The sequence below is a fragment of the Abrus precatorius genome, unplaced genomic scaffold (assembly GCF_003935025.1).
Source record: "Abrus precatorius isolate BTA unplaced genomic scaffold, Abrus_2018 Scaffold11, whole genome shotgun sequence".
NCBI classification, from domain to species: domain Eukaryota; kingdom Viridiplantae; phylum Streptophyta; class Magnoliopsida; order Fabales; family Fabaceae; genus Abrus; species Abrus precatorius.
Window position 1 is genome coordinate 24,750,308 of NW_020874303.1, and position 17,141 is coordinate 24,767,448.

Genomic DNA, 17,141 nt, shown 5'->3' on the forward strand with positions numbered 1-17,141 from the left:
AATAAAAAATTATTAAATATTTTTCATCCTTAAAAATACTAATTAAGAACGTGTATTATTTCACTTAATATTTAAAAAAATAATTATTAGAAAGATATGTAGAAGAATATATTAAAACATTTACACAACACGTTATGATGATACTTAATTTTTCATGATTATTGCTGGCAAATATAGTTTTTGTTTTCTCCAAGTACCATTGACAATTTGGAAGAAAAAAGGGCACGGAATTCCCTAGCTACACTATCAGCATAATTAAGACAAAACAAAGAAAAATGGAATTGAGTCGTTGGAAAAATTTAATAGCTAGGGAATCCTATGTTTGTATTGTGGATGCAGCCAATTTTGTTGAGGAATTTATGACTGTTGTCCTTGAGTTCCCAACGAATAAGGCACTCTATGGATCAGCATGTTAGATATCAAAGGCTCAAAATAAGGTACTCTATGGATCCGTATAGGACAAATAATCATGTTGAATAAAAAAATAAGATAAACGTTTATAACATATAATTAATAAATTTTATGACCAATTATAATAAATTCTTATTTTTATAGAGATTTTTTTTTAAAAAATTGTATTTTAATCATAAGTAAATAAATAAATACCACTAAGCATTCGCTTTTAGTTGAGTTGGATTGGCAAGCAGATGTTTGGAATAAGTCCCAAGAGAACTAACTCAATTAAGCAGGTTGATTTTTCTATTGTGGTAAGTGGTAACAATAGGCTTTGACGTGTGACTACACATGAGAAGAGGTTAATGGGGGTGGTCATGCATGCTTAGTATCACATGGGGGAATCACACTCGGCTGATTCTCTAAGATATGAGATATATATCTTCCTCGCAACATACAAAAAGAAAAACAGGTACAAACAGCAAGGCCAATGGGGGCCATATGTGAATTTCGAGGTTCTTCTATTGTTTGCCCCGCTTTCTTTTTTGAGCTTTTTATTAAAGAAATAAAAGAAGACGACGACTTCGACACAATTTTAAAAAGTTTTTCTCTTTTCATTTTTAAAGTAAGTTTTTAATAGAAAACCAAAATGTAGAGATTCTATAAAAGTTTGCTGGAAATCTTCTACATTTAGTCAAGTATAAATACATTACTAGTTCAATGTGACTAGCAAGCTAACAAAGCTGCCAAATTTTGACACTGGATGCAGCATCCATGCCCTCTGAAACAAAATGATTATTAAAGCGATTTTTTTGGAGTCAAATTTCAACATTGAAGAGTCTTCTGTTTAGCATGCTGATACTACAAAGCTTCCAGCTTTCTGTCTCTGCCACCCCAACACACTACGAAGTAAAAAGCTTCAAATTTTCCTCTCTGTCTAAAAGGCATTCAAATTGAAGACTCCAAGCTTCCCCTTTCCCCGCCTAAGAAGAATAAACCATTGAAAAGAACCAAACCAAATAAAAAATACGCTGCTTGGAATATGCAACATAGATTTTTCTCACTAGTACAAAATTTTTCTGGTACAAAATTGCATTTAGTAAAATTTTATTGAAAAATGTACATTTAATAGTGTCATTACATTAAATTCTATTAAATTTTTAATTTCTAATAAAAACTTATCATTCATAACATTTTAACATGTAACATCATACATGTTAGAAAAATCGATGCAACATATAGCCCAATATTGGTTAAGCTGAAAGTCCCCACTATATGAAACTCAGAAACATGGGTTCACATGTTTCTATCTTCATCTTTAGCAAGGAGTTCTGCATAATTTGCAGTTAGAAAAAAGGGAAGACCTTTTGGCTTGTTTAGTGTTTTCATTTAAGGAAATAACAAACCTCTTAAACGTTGTTATTTCATATGGGCGATCTACAATCTATTACATTTTTCTACCTGATTTTATTACAAGCATGCAAGATAGCTGCTTATATGGGTAATTCTCTTGCCCCTTTTAACCTCAGCATGAATGCTATACGCAATTTTGAGTTTTGACATTGTGGTTGTGCATTGAATTTAGGTGGAGCTTGTGGTTATGGAGACCTTCAGAAGGTCTACAATGGGAAATATAGTACTAGGTTAAGCACCATCTTGTTCAACAGAGAGTATAGATGTAGGTTAATCACCGCATCTTAAGGTACTGGTAGCAATTAGCAAAGCCCTTCTGTAGTTGTTACTGCTACAGGAATAGGGTGAATGGAATTATGACAGGGTGGATATACGGCAAGGAATAGGGGACAAAACAAGCATTGCAATGTGAACCTTTAACAACATCCTCTGTCCTTTGTGGTGATCATCAATAGCGGAAAAACACTTAATGTTACTATGTAGCCCTTGCAAACTGGCAATTTGTTAAAGACAGTTGAAGGATAACAGATGTAGGCTTCTAGCATGAGAAGGTTCATAATTCTTGATGCTGTAAGTATAGATTTTGAGAGAGTTGAATTTTTGAAATGTTGTAATTTATCACCTCTACAAAAAAAACGCTTCATATTGCTTGAGTTATAAGGAAGCCGGTACATAACCAGCCTAGCAGTTTCTACAGGGTCAGGACCTCAGTTATGGTTTTCAAGGTTGATATGAACAAAGCAAAACCCTCTTAACAATAGCGAAGTTAAGTGCTTGTTGATGAGAGGAAAACCATATGCAAAAAGAAGAGTTCCATAAAAATTGTACTTCAATGAGAAATTCCAAAGTAAGATAGCAACAAAAGGATTTGAATCTAAAACCTACAAATCTAGGGTAATAGTTTGGATTGATGCTCTCCACTGGCCATGCTGCAAAGCCTAAAGTATCTTCATATGGCCATCACTTATTCTCTCCATGAATATAGGAACAAAATTTAGCAAGATCAAACAATAAAACAATATGTATATATTAAAAAAGAATTGCTAACAAAAATAATATTATCTTCATCACTGAGCAGCTGCTGGTTCAGAACTAGGCACTTGTTCACCCTCAACAATAACAGGATCTTGTGGGTCACCTTTAGAAGCAGCATCTTCTGTAGGAGAGGCAGGTTTATTTCCAGTAGCATTAGCATTTGCATCTGCAGTTGGTGTAGAACGATTCCCACCCTTATTATCCTTCCCCTCCTTTGCATCTTTGCTATCTTTTCCATCTTTGCCTTCTTTTGCATCTTTCTCTTCTTTGGGTGGGGGAGGCATCATATGAGTTGGAGGGTTCTGTTTAAGCTTCAAAATCATTTGGCGCATTCTAGCAAGATCAGTAGGTTTCCCTGGCTTTGGACCCTGAATAACATTAACGGAAGGCTTATTCTCAACTTCTTTCTTCCCTCTCCTCTTCTCGATATTAGGCACCTCGCGAGGAATGATCTCTGCTATTGCTTTCCAGTAATGTTTGAAAGCTTCTTTGTGAAATTTCTCTTGGTTAGCCAAGTATAGCTGCATGCACACACACACACACATTCTCATTTTCTTCATTTGCACATAAATTAATAATGAATGCATTGTGCACAAAAGGTAATAAACTAAATGAATCAATTATGATTCATAAATACTGTCAAAACTCATATATATAACATCTTTGGTCTCTTTACATTTTCTTAAAGGAATAGGCTGTGGGAATTAATTACTTAACAGTAGCAGATTGGAAATGAAGTTTACTATTTGTACCTTTTCTCTGTCCCTGTTGGTCTTTTTGTTTGCCTCGCAATTGAGCTTTCTTTTCTCGTAGAAGGCTTCCTTATACTCTTCCGCCTCCTTAATAATTTGATTCCGCATCTCCTTCTCTCTTTTCTCCTTTTCCTCAAGATGAATGGCATTTTTACTGCACCCATGGAAACCATGAAATTTGTATACAGTCATAATAAAAGCTTGCCAAGATATAACAATGAGGACACACACATACAGTAATACTTTCTTCATCACCACACTAATTGAGTTCCATTTGACACCAAAAGGTTAATTATATATAATTTCCATATCTTAACACAAGATCAGATGAAAAAATATTATTATAAAATTTCTCAGTATTAAAAGGTAAAAAAAAAAACAAAAAAAAAAAGATCAATATAACACCAATGGATTAGTGTACGACATGCACGAGTTCCCGTTCCTCGCAATGAAAAACGATGGAATCTGAAAAAATCATATAAGGTTGATGAAATAGAAGAAATAAAACAAAATCTGACCGTCGCCATTCACGTCTAGCAGAGCCTTCTTCTTGCATTTGAGTGGGGTCGGGGAGGATAGGGCCGTCGGAGGTGAAGGTGGCGTCATCAATGGGAGCGGATTCGAAGGGTGTGACGTAGTCAGGGTTGGGGGTGGAAATGCCGAAGCCATAAACTTGGGGTGAATGAAGGTTGTTGTCTTTGTTGTTGTTGTTGTTTGTATCAATGATGAGCTGAGGGTGTTGATCATCGTCGGAATGACTGAAGGTGGATCCATAATCATAATGTTGCTGAGGCTGAGTCTCATACCCCATTCCCAGGTCCGTGTAGCTTCCATCATCGTCGAAGGGTCCCGTTGGCGATTGATGCGGTTGCTCCTCAAACGAGTCGAACGACGCCATTGCTGATAGTTACCTCTCCAACGTTGTCTTCAGATCACAAATCACAATGTGTTTGTTTTGTTTGCCTCTCACCAATCAATCACTCTCAAACTCACGTCGACGTGTGTTATGTTACATGCGTCATGTCACATTCCTAGGTACGATGTTACATCTTACTACTCCTACGTATAACAATTTTTTTAATTTTTTTTTCAAATATTTAATGTTTTTATCATTGGTGCGAGTTTATTGGATCTTTGAGTTAATGTAAATAAATAAATAAATTATAAGCTACGTGTTACAATAGAAAATGAAAGAATTACACATGCTTTGAAAATAGAAATATATTATTAATATGAGCTTTGGGGGTGTTAACTATTTAGCCTCCTTATAGCGACATGCACTGCATTTCCTTTTCCCATTTACGTGTGTTAGGTAGCATAATTGAACTCTTTATCTCCTTTCTGCTTTTGAATATAAAATAATTAATCTCATTTAATATTTTTATACAAAAAAACTATATTTTGAATATATCTTTATGATATTTATTATACTTAAAAAAAATTGAACTATTGTTATTAACATTAAAGGATATTAGATGATGGTTTAAGTTTATATGTTAATTGTCAGTGTCAAACTTAAAAAATATATTAATTTATTGTAAAATTAATAAATTTGACGTACTTAAATTATTTGTGTACTTATCATTGTTATATTCTAAAAATAATTCTTTCGAAAAAATATTGAAGAAAGTAATTTGAGCATTTTATGTTATTATCTTTTATTATTATATACCTAATTAATTTATAGTTAATAAGACTAATGATAAGTATAATAATGATGTTATTTTTATTTATAATGACATTACAAAGCTTTCTAATATATTATTAGGCTTTCATGTCTCTCTTAATATTAGATCTATTATTAATGATTTTATTGATAGAAAAAGTATATTGTGTCAAATATGAATGAAGTTAAAATAAGAAAAAAATAAAAAAATATAAATACTTATACATATTTTAATTTTAAAATATTTAAAAGTCGTATACCATTATATAACTTACTAGTTTATTTTTAGAGAAAAGAAAATATAAGTCGTACTTAAGAAATACGATTTACACTAATTAGGTAAATAATTTAAAATCTATACAAAATATGTAATTTGATTTCACATTATACTAGTTTCGTATAAAAAAACCTCGTTATATTGATAATAATCAGTGGTGCCATTTCAAGTTATAACATCTCTGATTAAAAATATTAGAATTTCAGAAGTTTTAATTAAGAGATCCATGACCTTGACTTCCTTCTAACTTATTAACATTCAAATGTTGATATGGAATTTAAAAGCAATATTCAGTAGTTGGCTGCCTCCACGATGGAATGTGCATGATAAAACTTAAAATTAAATGTCAACGTAGAAGTAAACATTCAAGTAAAACTATAATTTTAATTTAAAAAAACAATATTAAAAATATTTATAATATTACATCTAAGTTTTTTCTTATCTGTGGATTTTGTGTGATTGTCCTTGTGGAACAACACAAGATGCACTAGAGTGTGTATTTGTTACTTTCTTTCGAAACAAAACTTTAGTATAGTTTTTTAAGTACAGTTAAATCAAAATTTGAATTTTATCTTGATAATTTGTGATAATATTAAATACAAATATCATATTAAAATAAAATTTTAATTTTAATTAATAATTTGTATTTAAAAATAATATATAACTTTTGTCTTTCTTTCAAAGCACTTGGTGGTTTTGGTTGTTTGTTTCTTTTTTTTGTGCAGAAAAAATTATGAATAGGCCCAAACCCAAGGCGGAAGGCAACGAAACTATAAAGGCTCATGTCTTGAGCCCAACAATCTGATAAGATAAAATGAATAGAAATGAGGAATGATTGTGGAAGAACCCTTGCAACCATTAAGGCGAGACATCAATAGAAATCCCACTATCTTTGGCTTTGGCAGAGACCTAGGCATAACCATTAACGATGGTGTTCGTTGTGTTACCCAACAACAGAACCGTAGCTTTAGAAGTAAACCCTAACACTACCTCTCTCCATATCCTCAAACTCGCAATTCAACAAAACTTCACCATTCCCAGTTCCCACCAGCGCTTGTTCCTCTCTCACACTCGTCCATTAATCTCAGACAATGAAAACGATTCTCTTCTCATATCCCACCTCGGCGTTACACCCTACTCAACCCTAACCCTTCATGTCCCCTTCTACGGGGGCACACAGCCTCCGGCGATTCCCAAACCCCGCTTCGATTTCCTCAACTCCAAGCCTCCTCCCAATTACGTCGCCGGACTTGGACGCGGTGCCACTGGATTCACTACTCGTTCTGATATCGGTCCCGCACGCGCCGCCCCTGACCTCCCCGACAGATCCGCCACCACCATCGGCGGCGCTGCCTCCGCCGCGGTCGGAAGGGGGAGAGGAAAGCCCGGCGAGGACGACGACGAAGACGAAGGAGAAGACAAAGGCTATGACGAGAATCAGAAGTTCGACGAGTTCGAAGGGAACGACGTTGGGCTGTTTGCGTCTGCGGAATACGATGAGGATGATAAGGAGGCTGATGCGGTTTGGGAGGCCATTGATAAGAGAATGGATTCGAGGAGGAAGGATCGGAGAGAGGCGAGGTTGAAGCAAGAGATTGAGAAGTATCGTGCTTCTAACCCTAAAATTACTGAGCAATTTGCTGATTTGAAGCGTAAATTGTATTCCCTTTCTGCAGAGGATTGGCAGAGCCTAGAGAAATTTGAGAGCGGGGGTTATTCCTCGAGGAATAAGAAGAAGAGGTTTGAGAGTTTTGTGCCTGTACCTGATACTCTTCTTGAGAAGGCAAGGCAAGAACAAGAGCATGTGACCGCATTAGACCCCAAGAGTAGGGCTGCCAATGGAACTGAGACTCCATGGGCACAAACCCCAGTTACTGATTTGACTGCAGTTGGCGAGGGAAGGGGTACTGTGTTGTCTCTTAAATTGGATAGGTTGTCGGATTCAGTTTCTGGGATGACCAATGTGGATCCCAAGGGGTATTTGACCGTGCTCAACAGCATGAAAATAACGAGTGATGCTGAGATTTCGGATTTCAAGAAGGCTAGGTTGCTGCTAAAGAGTGTTACTCAGACAAATCCTAAGCACCCTCCAGGTTGGATTGCGGCTGCCAGGTTGGAGGAATTGGCGGGGAAGCTTCAGGCAGCAAGGCAGTTGATACAAAGAGGGTGTGAAGAGTGTCCCAAGAATGAGGATGTGTGGTTGGAAGCTTGTAGGCTGGCAAACCCGGAAGAGGCGAAGGCTGTGATAGCTCGGGGTGTTAAGTCTATTCCCAATTCTGTGAAGTTGTGGATGCAGGCTTCGAAATTGGAACATGATGATGCCAACAGGAGTAGGGTGTTGAGAAAAGGGTTGGAGCACATTCCTGATTCGGTTAGGCTGTGGAAGGCAGTTGTGGAGCTTGCTAATGAGGAGGATGCTAGACTTTTGCTTCACAGAGCTGTCGAGTGTTGTCCCTTGCATGTTGAACTGTGGCTTGCACTCGCGAGGTTGGAAACTTACGACAATGCTAAGAAGGTTCTTAATAGGGCAAGAGAGAGGCTGCCCAAGGAGCCGGCCATATGGATAACGGCTGCCAAGTTGGAAGAAGCTAATGGGAATACTTCCATGGTTGGGAAGATAATTGAAAGGGGTATAAGGGCTTTGCAGAGAGAAGGTTTGGCGATCGATAGAGAAGCTTGGATGAAGGAAGCAGAGGCAGCTGAGCGTGCTGGGTCAGTGGTAACTTGCCAGGCAATAATCCACAATACGATTGGGATTGGAGTTGAAGAAGAAGATAGGAAGAGGACATGGGTTGCTGATGCAGAGGAATGCAAGAAAAGAGGTTCTATTGAGACTGCCAGAGCTATATATGCTCATGCCTTGACTGTCTTCTTAACTAAGAAGAGCATATGGCTCAAAGCGGCACAGCTTGAAAAGAGCCATGGTACCAGAGAATCTCTTGATGCATTACTTCGTAAAGCAGTTACCTACAGACCACAGGCTGAAGTTCTTTGGCTTATGGGAGCCAAAGAGAAGTGGCTTGCTGGAGATGTGCCTGCAGCTCGTGCTATCCTCCAAGAAGCATATGCTGCCATTCCCAATTCCGAGGAAATATGGCTTGCTGCTTTCAAGCTAGAATTTGAAAATCATGAACCTGAGAGAGCTAGAATGTTGTTGGCTAAAGCAAGAGAGAGAGGAGGTACAGAAAGAGTCTGGATGAAATCAGCAATTGTTGAGAGAGAACTGGGAAACATTGAAGAGGAGAGGAGATTGTTAGATGAAGGGCTGAAACAATTCCCTTCATTCTTTAAATTGTGGTTGATGCTTGGCCAGCTCGAGGAACGGCTTGCTGAGAATGCAAAGCGCCTTGATCAGCCTGAGAAGCGGCTTGATCACATGAAGGAAGCTAAGAAGATCTATGAATCTGGACTGAAAAACTGTCCTAATTGTGTTCCACTTTGGCTCTCTCTTGCGAATCTTGAGGAGGAGATGAATGGGCTGAGTAAGGCTCGTGCAGTTCTCACAATGGCTCGGAAGAAGAATCCTCAAAACCCTGAACTCTGGCTAGCTGCTGTTAGAGCAGAATTGAAGCATGGATATAAGAAAGAAGCTGATATTTTGATGGCAAAAGCATTGCAGGAGTGTCCCAACAGTGGTATTCTATGGGCAGCATCAATTGAGATGGTGCCTCGTCCACAGCGTAAAACCAAGAGCATGGATGCGCTCAAGAAATGTGACCATGATCCCCATGTTATTGCTGCTGTGGCCAAGTTATTCTGGCATGATAGGAAGGTGGACAAAGCTAGGACTTGGCTGAATAGGGCTGTGACGCTAGCTCCTGACATTGGGGATTTCTGGGCATTGTGCTATAAATTTGAACTGCAGCATGGAACTGAGGAGAGCCAGAAGGATGTATTGAAGAGATGTGTTGCTGCTGAACCAAAACATGGAGAGAAATGGCAAGCCATCTCGAAGGCTGTCGAGAACTCTCATCAACCAACAGAATCCATGTTGAAGAAACTGGTGGTTGCCCTTGGGAAGGAAGAGAATGCAGCTGAGAATAATAAACATTGATTTATGAATATAATAGCATCTTTAATGTACTAGAGCTGTGTCATAAATGGTTAGTTTTGAATAGAAATTTGAATATATCTCACGTAGAATTTTGAAGGCACTTATATATTAGTTTGATCCATGGTCTTCTTGCCTTCGATTTTTTTCTTTCATTTGTAACTTCTGTATTTTGTGCATTAGTCTTCTGTCATCTAACCATTATCTTGATTTCTATTTTATTGCATATGTTTGCTCCTCTTTAAAAATGCTTTTTGTTGAATTATTGATAGTATTTCTTTATTGCGTTTTCTCGGCAAATTTGTTAACTAGCATAATAGTTGAGTGAGTTCAGGGTACCTTTTGGATACCAAAAAGAAGTTCAAAGCTAGTTATTAAAGTCATCATTTAAATATTTGGATTGCTAATTTGATGAAATTTTTTATTAGGTTCTGTTACAATAATGATGTTATGAAACTAGGAACAGCCAAGGAATTCCCTGATGGAAGAAAAACCGGTCCCCTCTCAAATTGTACAAATTATGCCATCTGAGTTCAGCTTTAAATACTATATGCACATAATTTTGTTGCTGTATATTACTGCTTTGTGACACGGAGGTCACAACTTTATATTCTTTAAACAACCTCTCTGCTCACGTTATTGTATATTGATGAATTCGTCGACAAATCTGTATCTGTTATGAATCTGGACATTCTCTTGGTTAATGCACTTTGAGATTCTTCCCCTTCGAGGATCAATGCTTTGTTTTGTTTGTGTTGGTCCTGTTTTGTGCTGAACCAAGGCTGTGGATCAATGTTTGAAAAGCCTGCATTTAGTTTAGAGTACTAGATAAGCCAACTAGTATATGCGTGCTTTCTACAATTTCCCATTGATCAATTTAATTAAGTCCGCACAATTCAAGTTTTTGAGTATTGAAAAATGAAAAAACATCGTACTTGGAAGATGATTTGTATTAGATCTTTAGTCTCATTAGGATTGTTTACAGTGACCGAGGATGGTGAGTATGCGGTGACCAACTGACTTAGGTGAGGATAAGAGCTACTTTAGCCAACAGATTACGAACCATTCACTAAGCTAAAGGGATTGACAAAATCTAGTTAAATAATATTAATTGGTTGACTTTTATAGTCACCGACTCACTGTCACTGTGTCATCAATAAGATGTTTGATGATTGATGTTTTGAGGATAGAACAAGTACCAGTTGTCAACAAAATGACTGACTAATCATTGGCTTGGGTGTAGGTTAGTTTATGTCCAATTGATAGTGGCTTGTAGCAATAATGGAACATCAATCTACTAGCTCCGTTACAGGATTGCTTCTGTCAAAATACTCACTTCAGAACTGACAACGAACCTTATAAACTAAGTAATGATCACAAAATATCAGTTTGGGTTTTGTGTATTGACAAATGGGTCACGGCAGGCAATAACGGAACTTCGGGAATAAAGATGTTCAGCGTTCTGCAACAACTTCATGGTCCAGAAATTATTGGTCCTTCAAGACAACAAAAAGCAATTCTACACGAATAAGTACTTATTGGAAATAAAAGTTCCTTAGAAAGTACTCCATCACAAGAGAATAATTAGTTACACAACATTGCATCATACTCTTAGCCTCAGATCAGACAGTCAGATGCTTTGTTTGTGAAGGAATTCAACAATGAGTTGGTTCACCTTATCGGGAAATTGTTCATGCACAAAATGGCTTCCTTCTGGAATAAATATGATTTCCAATTCTGGCACAAAATGTTTCACTGCTCCACTTCGGATGTAGTCCTCCATGCCAAAAGACTTCAAGACATAATCTTTCTCACCCATGATCAGCAGTGCTGGAATTGTGACTTTAGGATCACTTATACCACTTTCCACCCCAAGGCTCCTGCAAGGATCATAAACGATGCTTTATAAAATTAATGGAGTACCCTAAACTGAGAATTTTAGAGCAATTTAACAACAGACTTTTAACTCGAGAAACCTGGTTTAAGGGAAATGTGATGTCTCATATATAAGAAGTAGCCTTGTTTGTAGACAAAAATATTTAGAGTAGGATTTCACTCCATGAGAGTTACATGCCAATAATGAAATATAAGAAAAGTGAATTCCATCCACTTTTACAGATTTTAAAGAGAGTGGAACTGCGAGAGTTTGATTACCTGTATGGAACCTGCAACGCAAATCTAAATCCAGATTTTTCATATAGTGATGCATAGGTTGCCAGGTCTTCCTCAGAGAACCATGGAGGCAAGGGAGTAGATGGGTTGAACAAGTCCATGATTTCCTGATTTTCGCCTGCTACTGGTATCTCACTTCCAGAAAAGAGTATGTAGATGTTCCTTATAACTGACTTAACATCAAAGCGGCCAAAATCTGCTTCAGCCCTCCCAGGCTTCTGAAAATAGTTGATCATAAGTTCACCATTGGCACACAAAGGAAGATAAAATGGTAGTGACACAGAATTTACACCTGCCACCTCTTAACATAGCTGTCTTCTGGGAGATCCTGAATAACAGAAGGACCTGGAAGCGTGAAAGGAACGCCTAATGTTATGACAGAAGTTACTCTTTCTGGATGAAGGGCGGCTACAATATATGCTGGGATCGCACCAAAGTCCTTACCAACAAGGAAAGCCCAATATAATCATTTGAAATTTTGCATGCAGTTAGACAAGTTTTTCACTTGAATCAGAGGGTATTGCTATTTGAGCTTGGGACTGCTTATGTGAGCTAAATTTGATATAGAAAATTTGGTGATAAAATTTCAGAATTGTATGTGAATTTTTACTTCTGTTATCTAGAAATTCTTGAAGTTTGACAGATTTATAAGATATACTACTCAGAAGAATTTTAATGTATAGCACATCTTGTTCCATACCTTGCTAATGCTTAATGAATCCAAAAGACCCAGGACTTCATCAACAAGGTCAAGTAAGTTAGCCTTTTCTGGCTCCACTGGATGCTCAGAAAGTCCGTAGCCTCTGAAATCAAAGGCAATAGCTCGGTAGCCAGCATTGGCTACATCAATCATTTGGTGCCTCCATGTATACCATATTTCTGGGAATCCATGTAAGAAAAGCACTGCCTTTTGACCTGTACCAACAGAAATATAATATCACTTAGTTATATGAGGAAATGAATCAGTCAGCAATATTGTGTTAGGGGTGTTGAAGGAGTGACCACTTCCAATCTCAGCTATATGGAGCTTCAGTCCCTTCACTTGCACATAACTGTGCTGGATGTTCTCCATGTTAGATCAAGGTGCTTTACTGTAGAGTACAGTGTGTTTCTGTGTGAGAGAGATTGTGTGCGTGTGGAAATTACGAGGGGAAATATAGATAACACACAAATGAAGAACTGGCCCATTGTGCATTTGAAGATACAAACAAATGAATCTCGATATTTAGATCCTAGTACCTCTGCATCGAAGTTTTATTTATAAAAAGTAATTATTAATATTTTTTAAAATAAAATAAATATTATTTTTAAATATATTAATTGTTAAATTCTTTTTATACTTTTATTTATGATAAAGTTTGTGTTACTAAAATACTCATCCCATATTCACATAAGTAAACATATATAATTTTATTCATTTAATATATAAGACACTAGAGATGTTTAAGAATAAATTTATGATATATACTTATTTTTTATTAATCATAATGAATTAGATTATAAATAAGACTGAAGGTACATTATGTAACTAAATATCAAATACCAAAGAATTTTTTATTGACACTCTTTGACGACCTCTGATTAACATATATTAAGAATTGGTGTTCACATAATGTGTGTTATTGTATTATTATCTGCAAAATAATTGATTAAACAGTTTTTTTAATGTATTTCTAAAAGACATGCAATAAGAACTTATATATAATAAATTTTAATATATTATAAAATCTAATGTATTAATAACATTAAATACTATAATTTTTAATAAAAATTACTATTTATTTATTTCTTAACACCTGTAATTAGACGCACGTTAAAAGAAACTTTGATTAAATTACTATTTTCATTGGCTGCAATTGTAATTGTGCTAAAATGGGTAACAGAGTAATATGAATAAGAATATGAATAAGCAAAACAAATTTTGAGATCCTAATTACTTCACATCCCAAACTGTGTTAATTTAATACCGTGGATAAAGGTTACTCGTTTCAAAATAAATTTTCCCCAGGCACACAATACAAATGGCATAATATTTTATTTCACAATTGAATCAATTTAATTTAATAAGCTTAAAAAGACTAAAAATTCGGAATTTTTCAATAGGTAATATTGCACCAATATCTAATCAAAGGGCCACTATGTTCCAATAAAAAAGATGGTTGTTGCATTATTCTTCCTCCTTCGGGCCGGCCAAAGCCACCAACCACGTATGAAGCTCTAAATGATAATTGCAGTTTCATTGCATTATTGGTAATGCCTTTTTCAGCAGATTAAAGAAAGGGTCAGATCAAATTATCCTTTTTTCTATTATTTTGCTATGGTGTGTGTAAACAAACAAGATTGGTGTAGCAATTGATGTATACCACATTTTTTTTTGGTTAGTTGAAACGTCTACAAAAGCAAACCAATATGTTCTAACCTTTTTGTCTACTACTTATGACTTGATCATTCGAACAATCAACAAGTTATTCCACGACCATCGGAGATTCATATATCAGTAAGTTATTTTATTTTCTTCCCTGGTTTCCCTAGCAAAAGACAACAAAAAGTTTCCACTTTATTAACTAAAGAAATTGTAATTGGTTCTGTACTACCAGCATTCTATTTTTCTTCCATCTTGCAAAAGCTTCAATATGAGTGTATGCGTCCAATAGGACAATAAATTATATTTTCAATTATAATAAGATAATAATATATATCATGTTAACAATTGAAGGATAAAAATATAAAGGTAACGCAGATAATATGCAAGAATTATAAGAACTTGATCACAGTTGAAGCCATTGGCTTACTTTCGCAACAAACACCTCCATCGAATAAAGAATGCACCTGAGCATAATAGTAGAGTAGTAGTTTTAACATCACTGAGTACAAAAGATATTCTACTAGAAGTATTCAAAATGAATTTATCAGCAGCAATCTGTTAAAAGAATTCCCATCTTAATCACATTCATTAATGTAGTATATTGCAACGATGGTTTGTTACTAGAAGTACTCAAAAGTCAAAACATCCAAGGAGAACCATTGGTAGCAAGATCAAGTCTGTCACCAATCTCTTTCCATGTACAATGCCACCTCTGTTATACTCTCAAATGTAATTAAAAGAAATGGAATAACGGTACAATTAGGAAAGTAGAGTAAGAATTATACTTCTTTTCATATTTTCTTTTGCCATTACTGATAGATCTCAAATCTGTGGTGGTAGAAGATCATCAATGCCAGCTAAGTCCTCCCCAGAGTTTCCCATATAGGATACTTGGACATAGCTAGTGGAATTTGTGTAGCCATGACATCACCCCACAACCTCTTCAAACCATTAGACACATTCATATGAGACATGCTAATCAATTAATTTGTCAAAACTGTTTTGTTCTGCACAAGTTGGTCAATTTCAACATCTCCTAACTCCATTTCACTTCCTTGCATCTCTTTGTCATTCTGAAACAAGAGCTCTATCTGCTCCAAAGACTTCCCCTTGGTTTCAGGAACTAGCATGTATACAAAGACAATGGCAAGAGCAGAAATAGCAGAAAAAAGAAAGAATGTTCCAGCAACTGAAATTGCACGGGAAACAGAAAGGAAAGACATGGCCACAAGGCCACTGCAGACCCTATTGCCCACAGCCCCAAGTGAAGATGCTTGAGCACGCAACCTTAAAGGGAAGATTTCAGATGTCACAACCCAACACACAGGTCCTAATCCAACAGAAAAGAAAGCTACATTCCCGCAAACAAACAAAATCACCAATGCAATCACAAAAGACCCTTGTCCAAACAAAGAAACACTAGCCCCTATGCTGAACAAACATATTGTCATCCCAATTGTGCTTACATAGAGTAGTGGCTTCCTACCTACTTTGTCAATAAGAAATATAGCTACCAATATGAAAAGGGTCTTTGTTACACCAACTGCAACAGTAGCAGCCAGGAGTTTTGAATTATCCTGAATCCCAGCTGCTTTGAAAATTTCAGGGCTGTAATACACAGTTGCATCTATTCCAGATATCTGCTGAAAACATTGAATCCCTATTCCTGTGATCATCATTCGGCGAAGGGAAGGTGAAGGAAACAACAGTTCATACCACACTGGCTTCTCATTATATTTCTCAGAATTCGCCAAACCAGCAGCATGCTGTATTTCTGCTAGCCTCTCCTCCACTTCTCTCTCACTTTCATTTGTTTTCAAAAGCACTGATCTTGCTTCTTCAATTCGGTTCTGCATTACCAACCACCTTGGTGACTCAGGAATAATGAAAAGTGCAAAGCCAATGAAGACTGAAGGCAAAATTCCCACACCAAGCATTATCCTCCAGTTTATGTGTGCTGAAAAGCCTGAAAATGCATAATTTGACACATAACCAAGCAAAATTCCTAAATTTATGAAAATCTCTGGGAAGGTAGTGAGAAAGCCTCTAGTGGTGTTTGGTGATATCTCAGCAATATATATAGGGGCAATCAAGCCTCCAAATCCTATTCCAACACCTGCTAAAAGTCTTCCAATCATTAGTACTGTAAATGAAGGAGCAAGAGTCATTATGAGTGATCCTATTTGAAAAACCACTGCAGCTATGGCCATTGTCCATTTCCTACCAATAATATCTGAAGTTCTTCCACCACCTAAACTTCCCAACAAAGAAACAATGCTCAGAATACCAACCAAAAACTCTTCCTTCACCTCAGATATCTTCAGATCTTCTTTAATAAATATAACTGCTCCACTCATGACACCTACATCTACAAGTTAACAGCAATAATCATGTAAACGCTTATTTTGTCACAGTTCTAAAAGGGTACCAAAATCAGAACTCATAGGTTCAAAGTTGACAATTTTGGAAATTGTTTTTTCATTAATCACAAAATAAGAAATTAAACAAATAAAGCATACCATAGCCGAGAAGGACATTGTTGAGAGAAGCAGAGATGGCACAAGCGATAACATATTTCCTTGTACTGATCCTCCTTGCCTGTTGATGCAAAACATCATCATAATCCTCTGCAAGCTCCGAGTTCATCCTCTTGTACTTGTTATGTGTTCCCAAAGGGGTTCCAGACAACCCCACTTGCCCATTCCCATGTTGTTGGAATCCCATATCTGTTCTTTGTTTCTATGCAACTTGCAGTGAGACAACGAGGGTTTGTGTTTTGTATGACACTGCTAAGACAGTTTTCTGAGAATACTAAGGTCATACCATGGGCGTCAAGATTGACCTTGAGGAATACAAGGACAAGACTCAGCACAAGTAGGGTAGCTTTTTGACATGTAAGCCAAAGCAACCCCACTTCCTCATGCCATATTTTACACGTACATCTATGTGAGTCGTCACAAAAGCATGTAAATACTTGTATTTTTAAGTTAAATTTTTCTTACATTTTTTTAATTTTT

The 17,141-nt window shown here is 36.4% G+C and overlaps 4 protein-coding genes across 4 annotated transcripts; 1 reads left to right on the forward strand and 3 right to left on the reverse strand.

Moving 5' to 3' along the window:
* Window positions 1-2,873: 2,873 nt before the first annotated feature.
* LOC113856364 (clathrin light chain 1-like) lies at window positions 2,874-4,491 on the reverse strand. Its single transcript, XM_027488155.1, has 3 exons — window positions 4,112-4,491; window positions 3,594-3,747; window positions 2,874-3,362 (listed from the first exon to the last, which is right to left on the reverse strand). Exons 1-3 carry the CDS (start codon window positions 4,489-4,491, stop codon window positions 2,874-2,876), a joined length of 1,023 nt encoding a protein of 340 aa, XP_027343956.1.
* A 1,875-nt stretch (window positions 4,492-6,366) lies between these two features.
* On the forward strand, window positions 6,367-10,309 carry LOC113854159 (protein STABILIZED1). Its single transcript, XM_027485042.1, has 2 exons — window positions 6,367-9,639; window positions 10,016-10,309. Exon 1 carries the CDS (start codon window positions 6,465-6,467, stop codon window positions 9,588-9,590), a length of 3,126 nt encoding a protein of 1,041 aa, XP_027340843.1. The 5' UTR covers window positions 6,367-6,464; the 3' UTR covers window positions 9,591-9,639; window positions 10,016-10,309.
* Window positions 10,310-11,217: 908 nt separating this feature from the next.
* On the reverse strand, window positions 11,218-12,831 carry LOC113856270 (bifunctional epoxide hydrolase 2-like). Its single transcript, XM_027488022.1, has 5 exons — window positions 12,762-12,831; window positions 12,462-12,674; window positions 12,052-12,218; window positions 11,742-11,977; window positions 11,218-11,467 (listed from the first exon to the last, which is right to left on the reverse strand). The coding sequence occupies exons 1-5, from the start codon at window positions 12,829-12,831 to the stop codon at window positions 11,218-11,220; spliced, it is 936 nt and encodes a 311-aa protein (XP_027343823.1).
* A 1,909-nt stretch (window positions 12,832-14,740) lies between these two features.
* On the reverse strand, window positions 14,741-16,940 carry LOC113855404 (probable polyol transporter 4). The gene is made up of 2 exons (XM_027487038.1): window positions 16,644-16,940; window positions 14,741-16,492 (listed from the first exon to the last, which is right to left on the reverse strand). The coding sequence occupies exons 1-2, from the start codon at window positions 16,846-16,848 to the stop codon at window positions 15,108-15,110; spliced, it is 1,590 nt and encodes a 529-aa protein (XP_027342839.1). The 5' UTR covers window positions 16,849-16,940; the 3' UTR covers window positions 14,741-15,107.
* Between the last annotated feature and the right edge of the window lie 201 nt (window positions 16,941-17,141).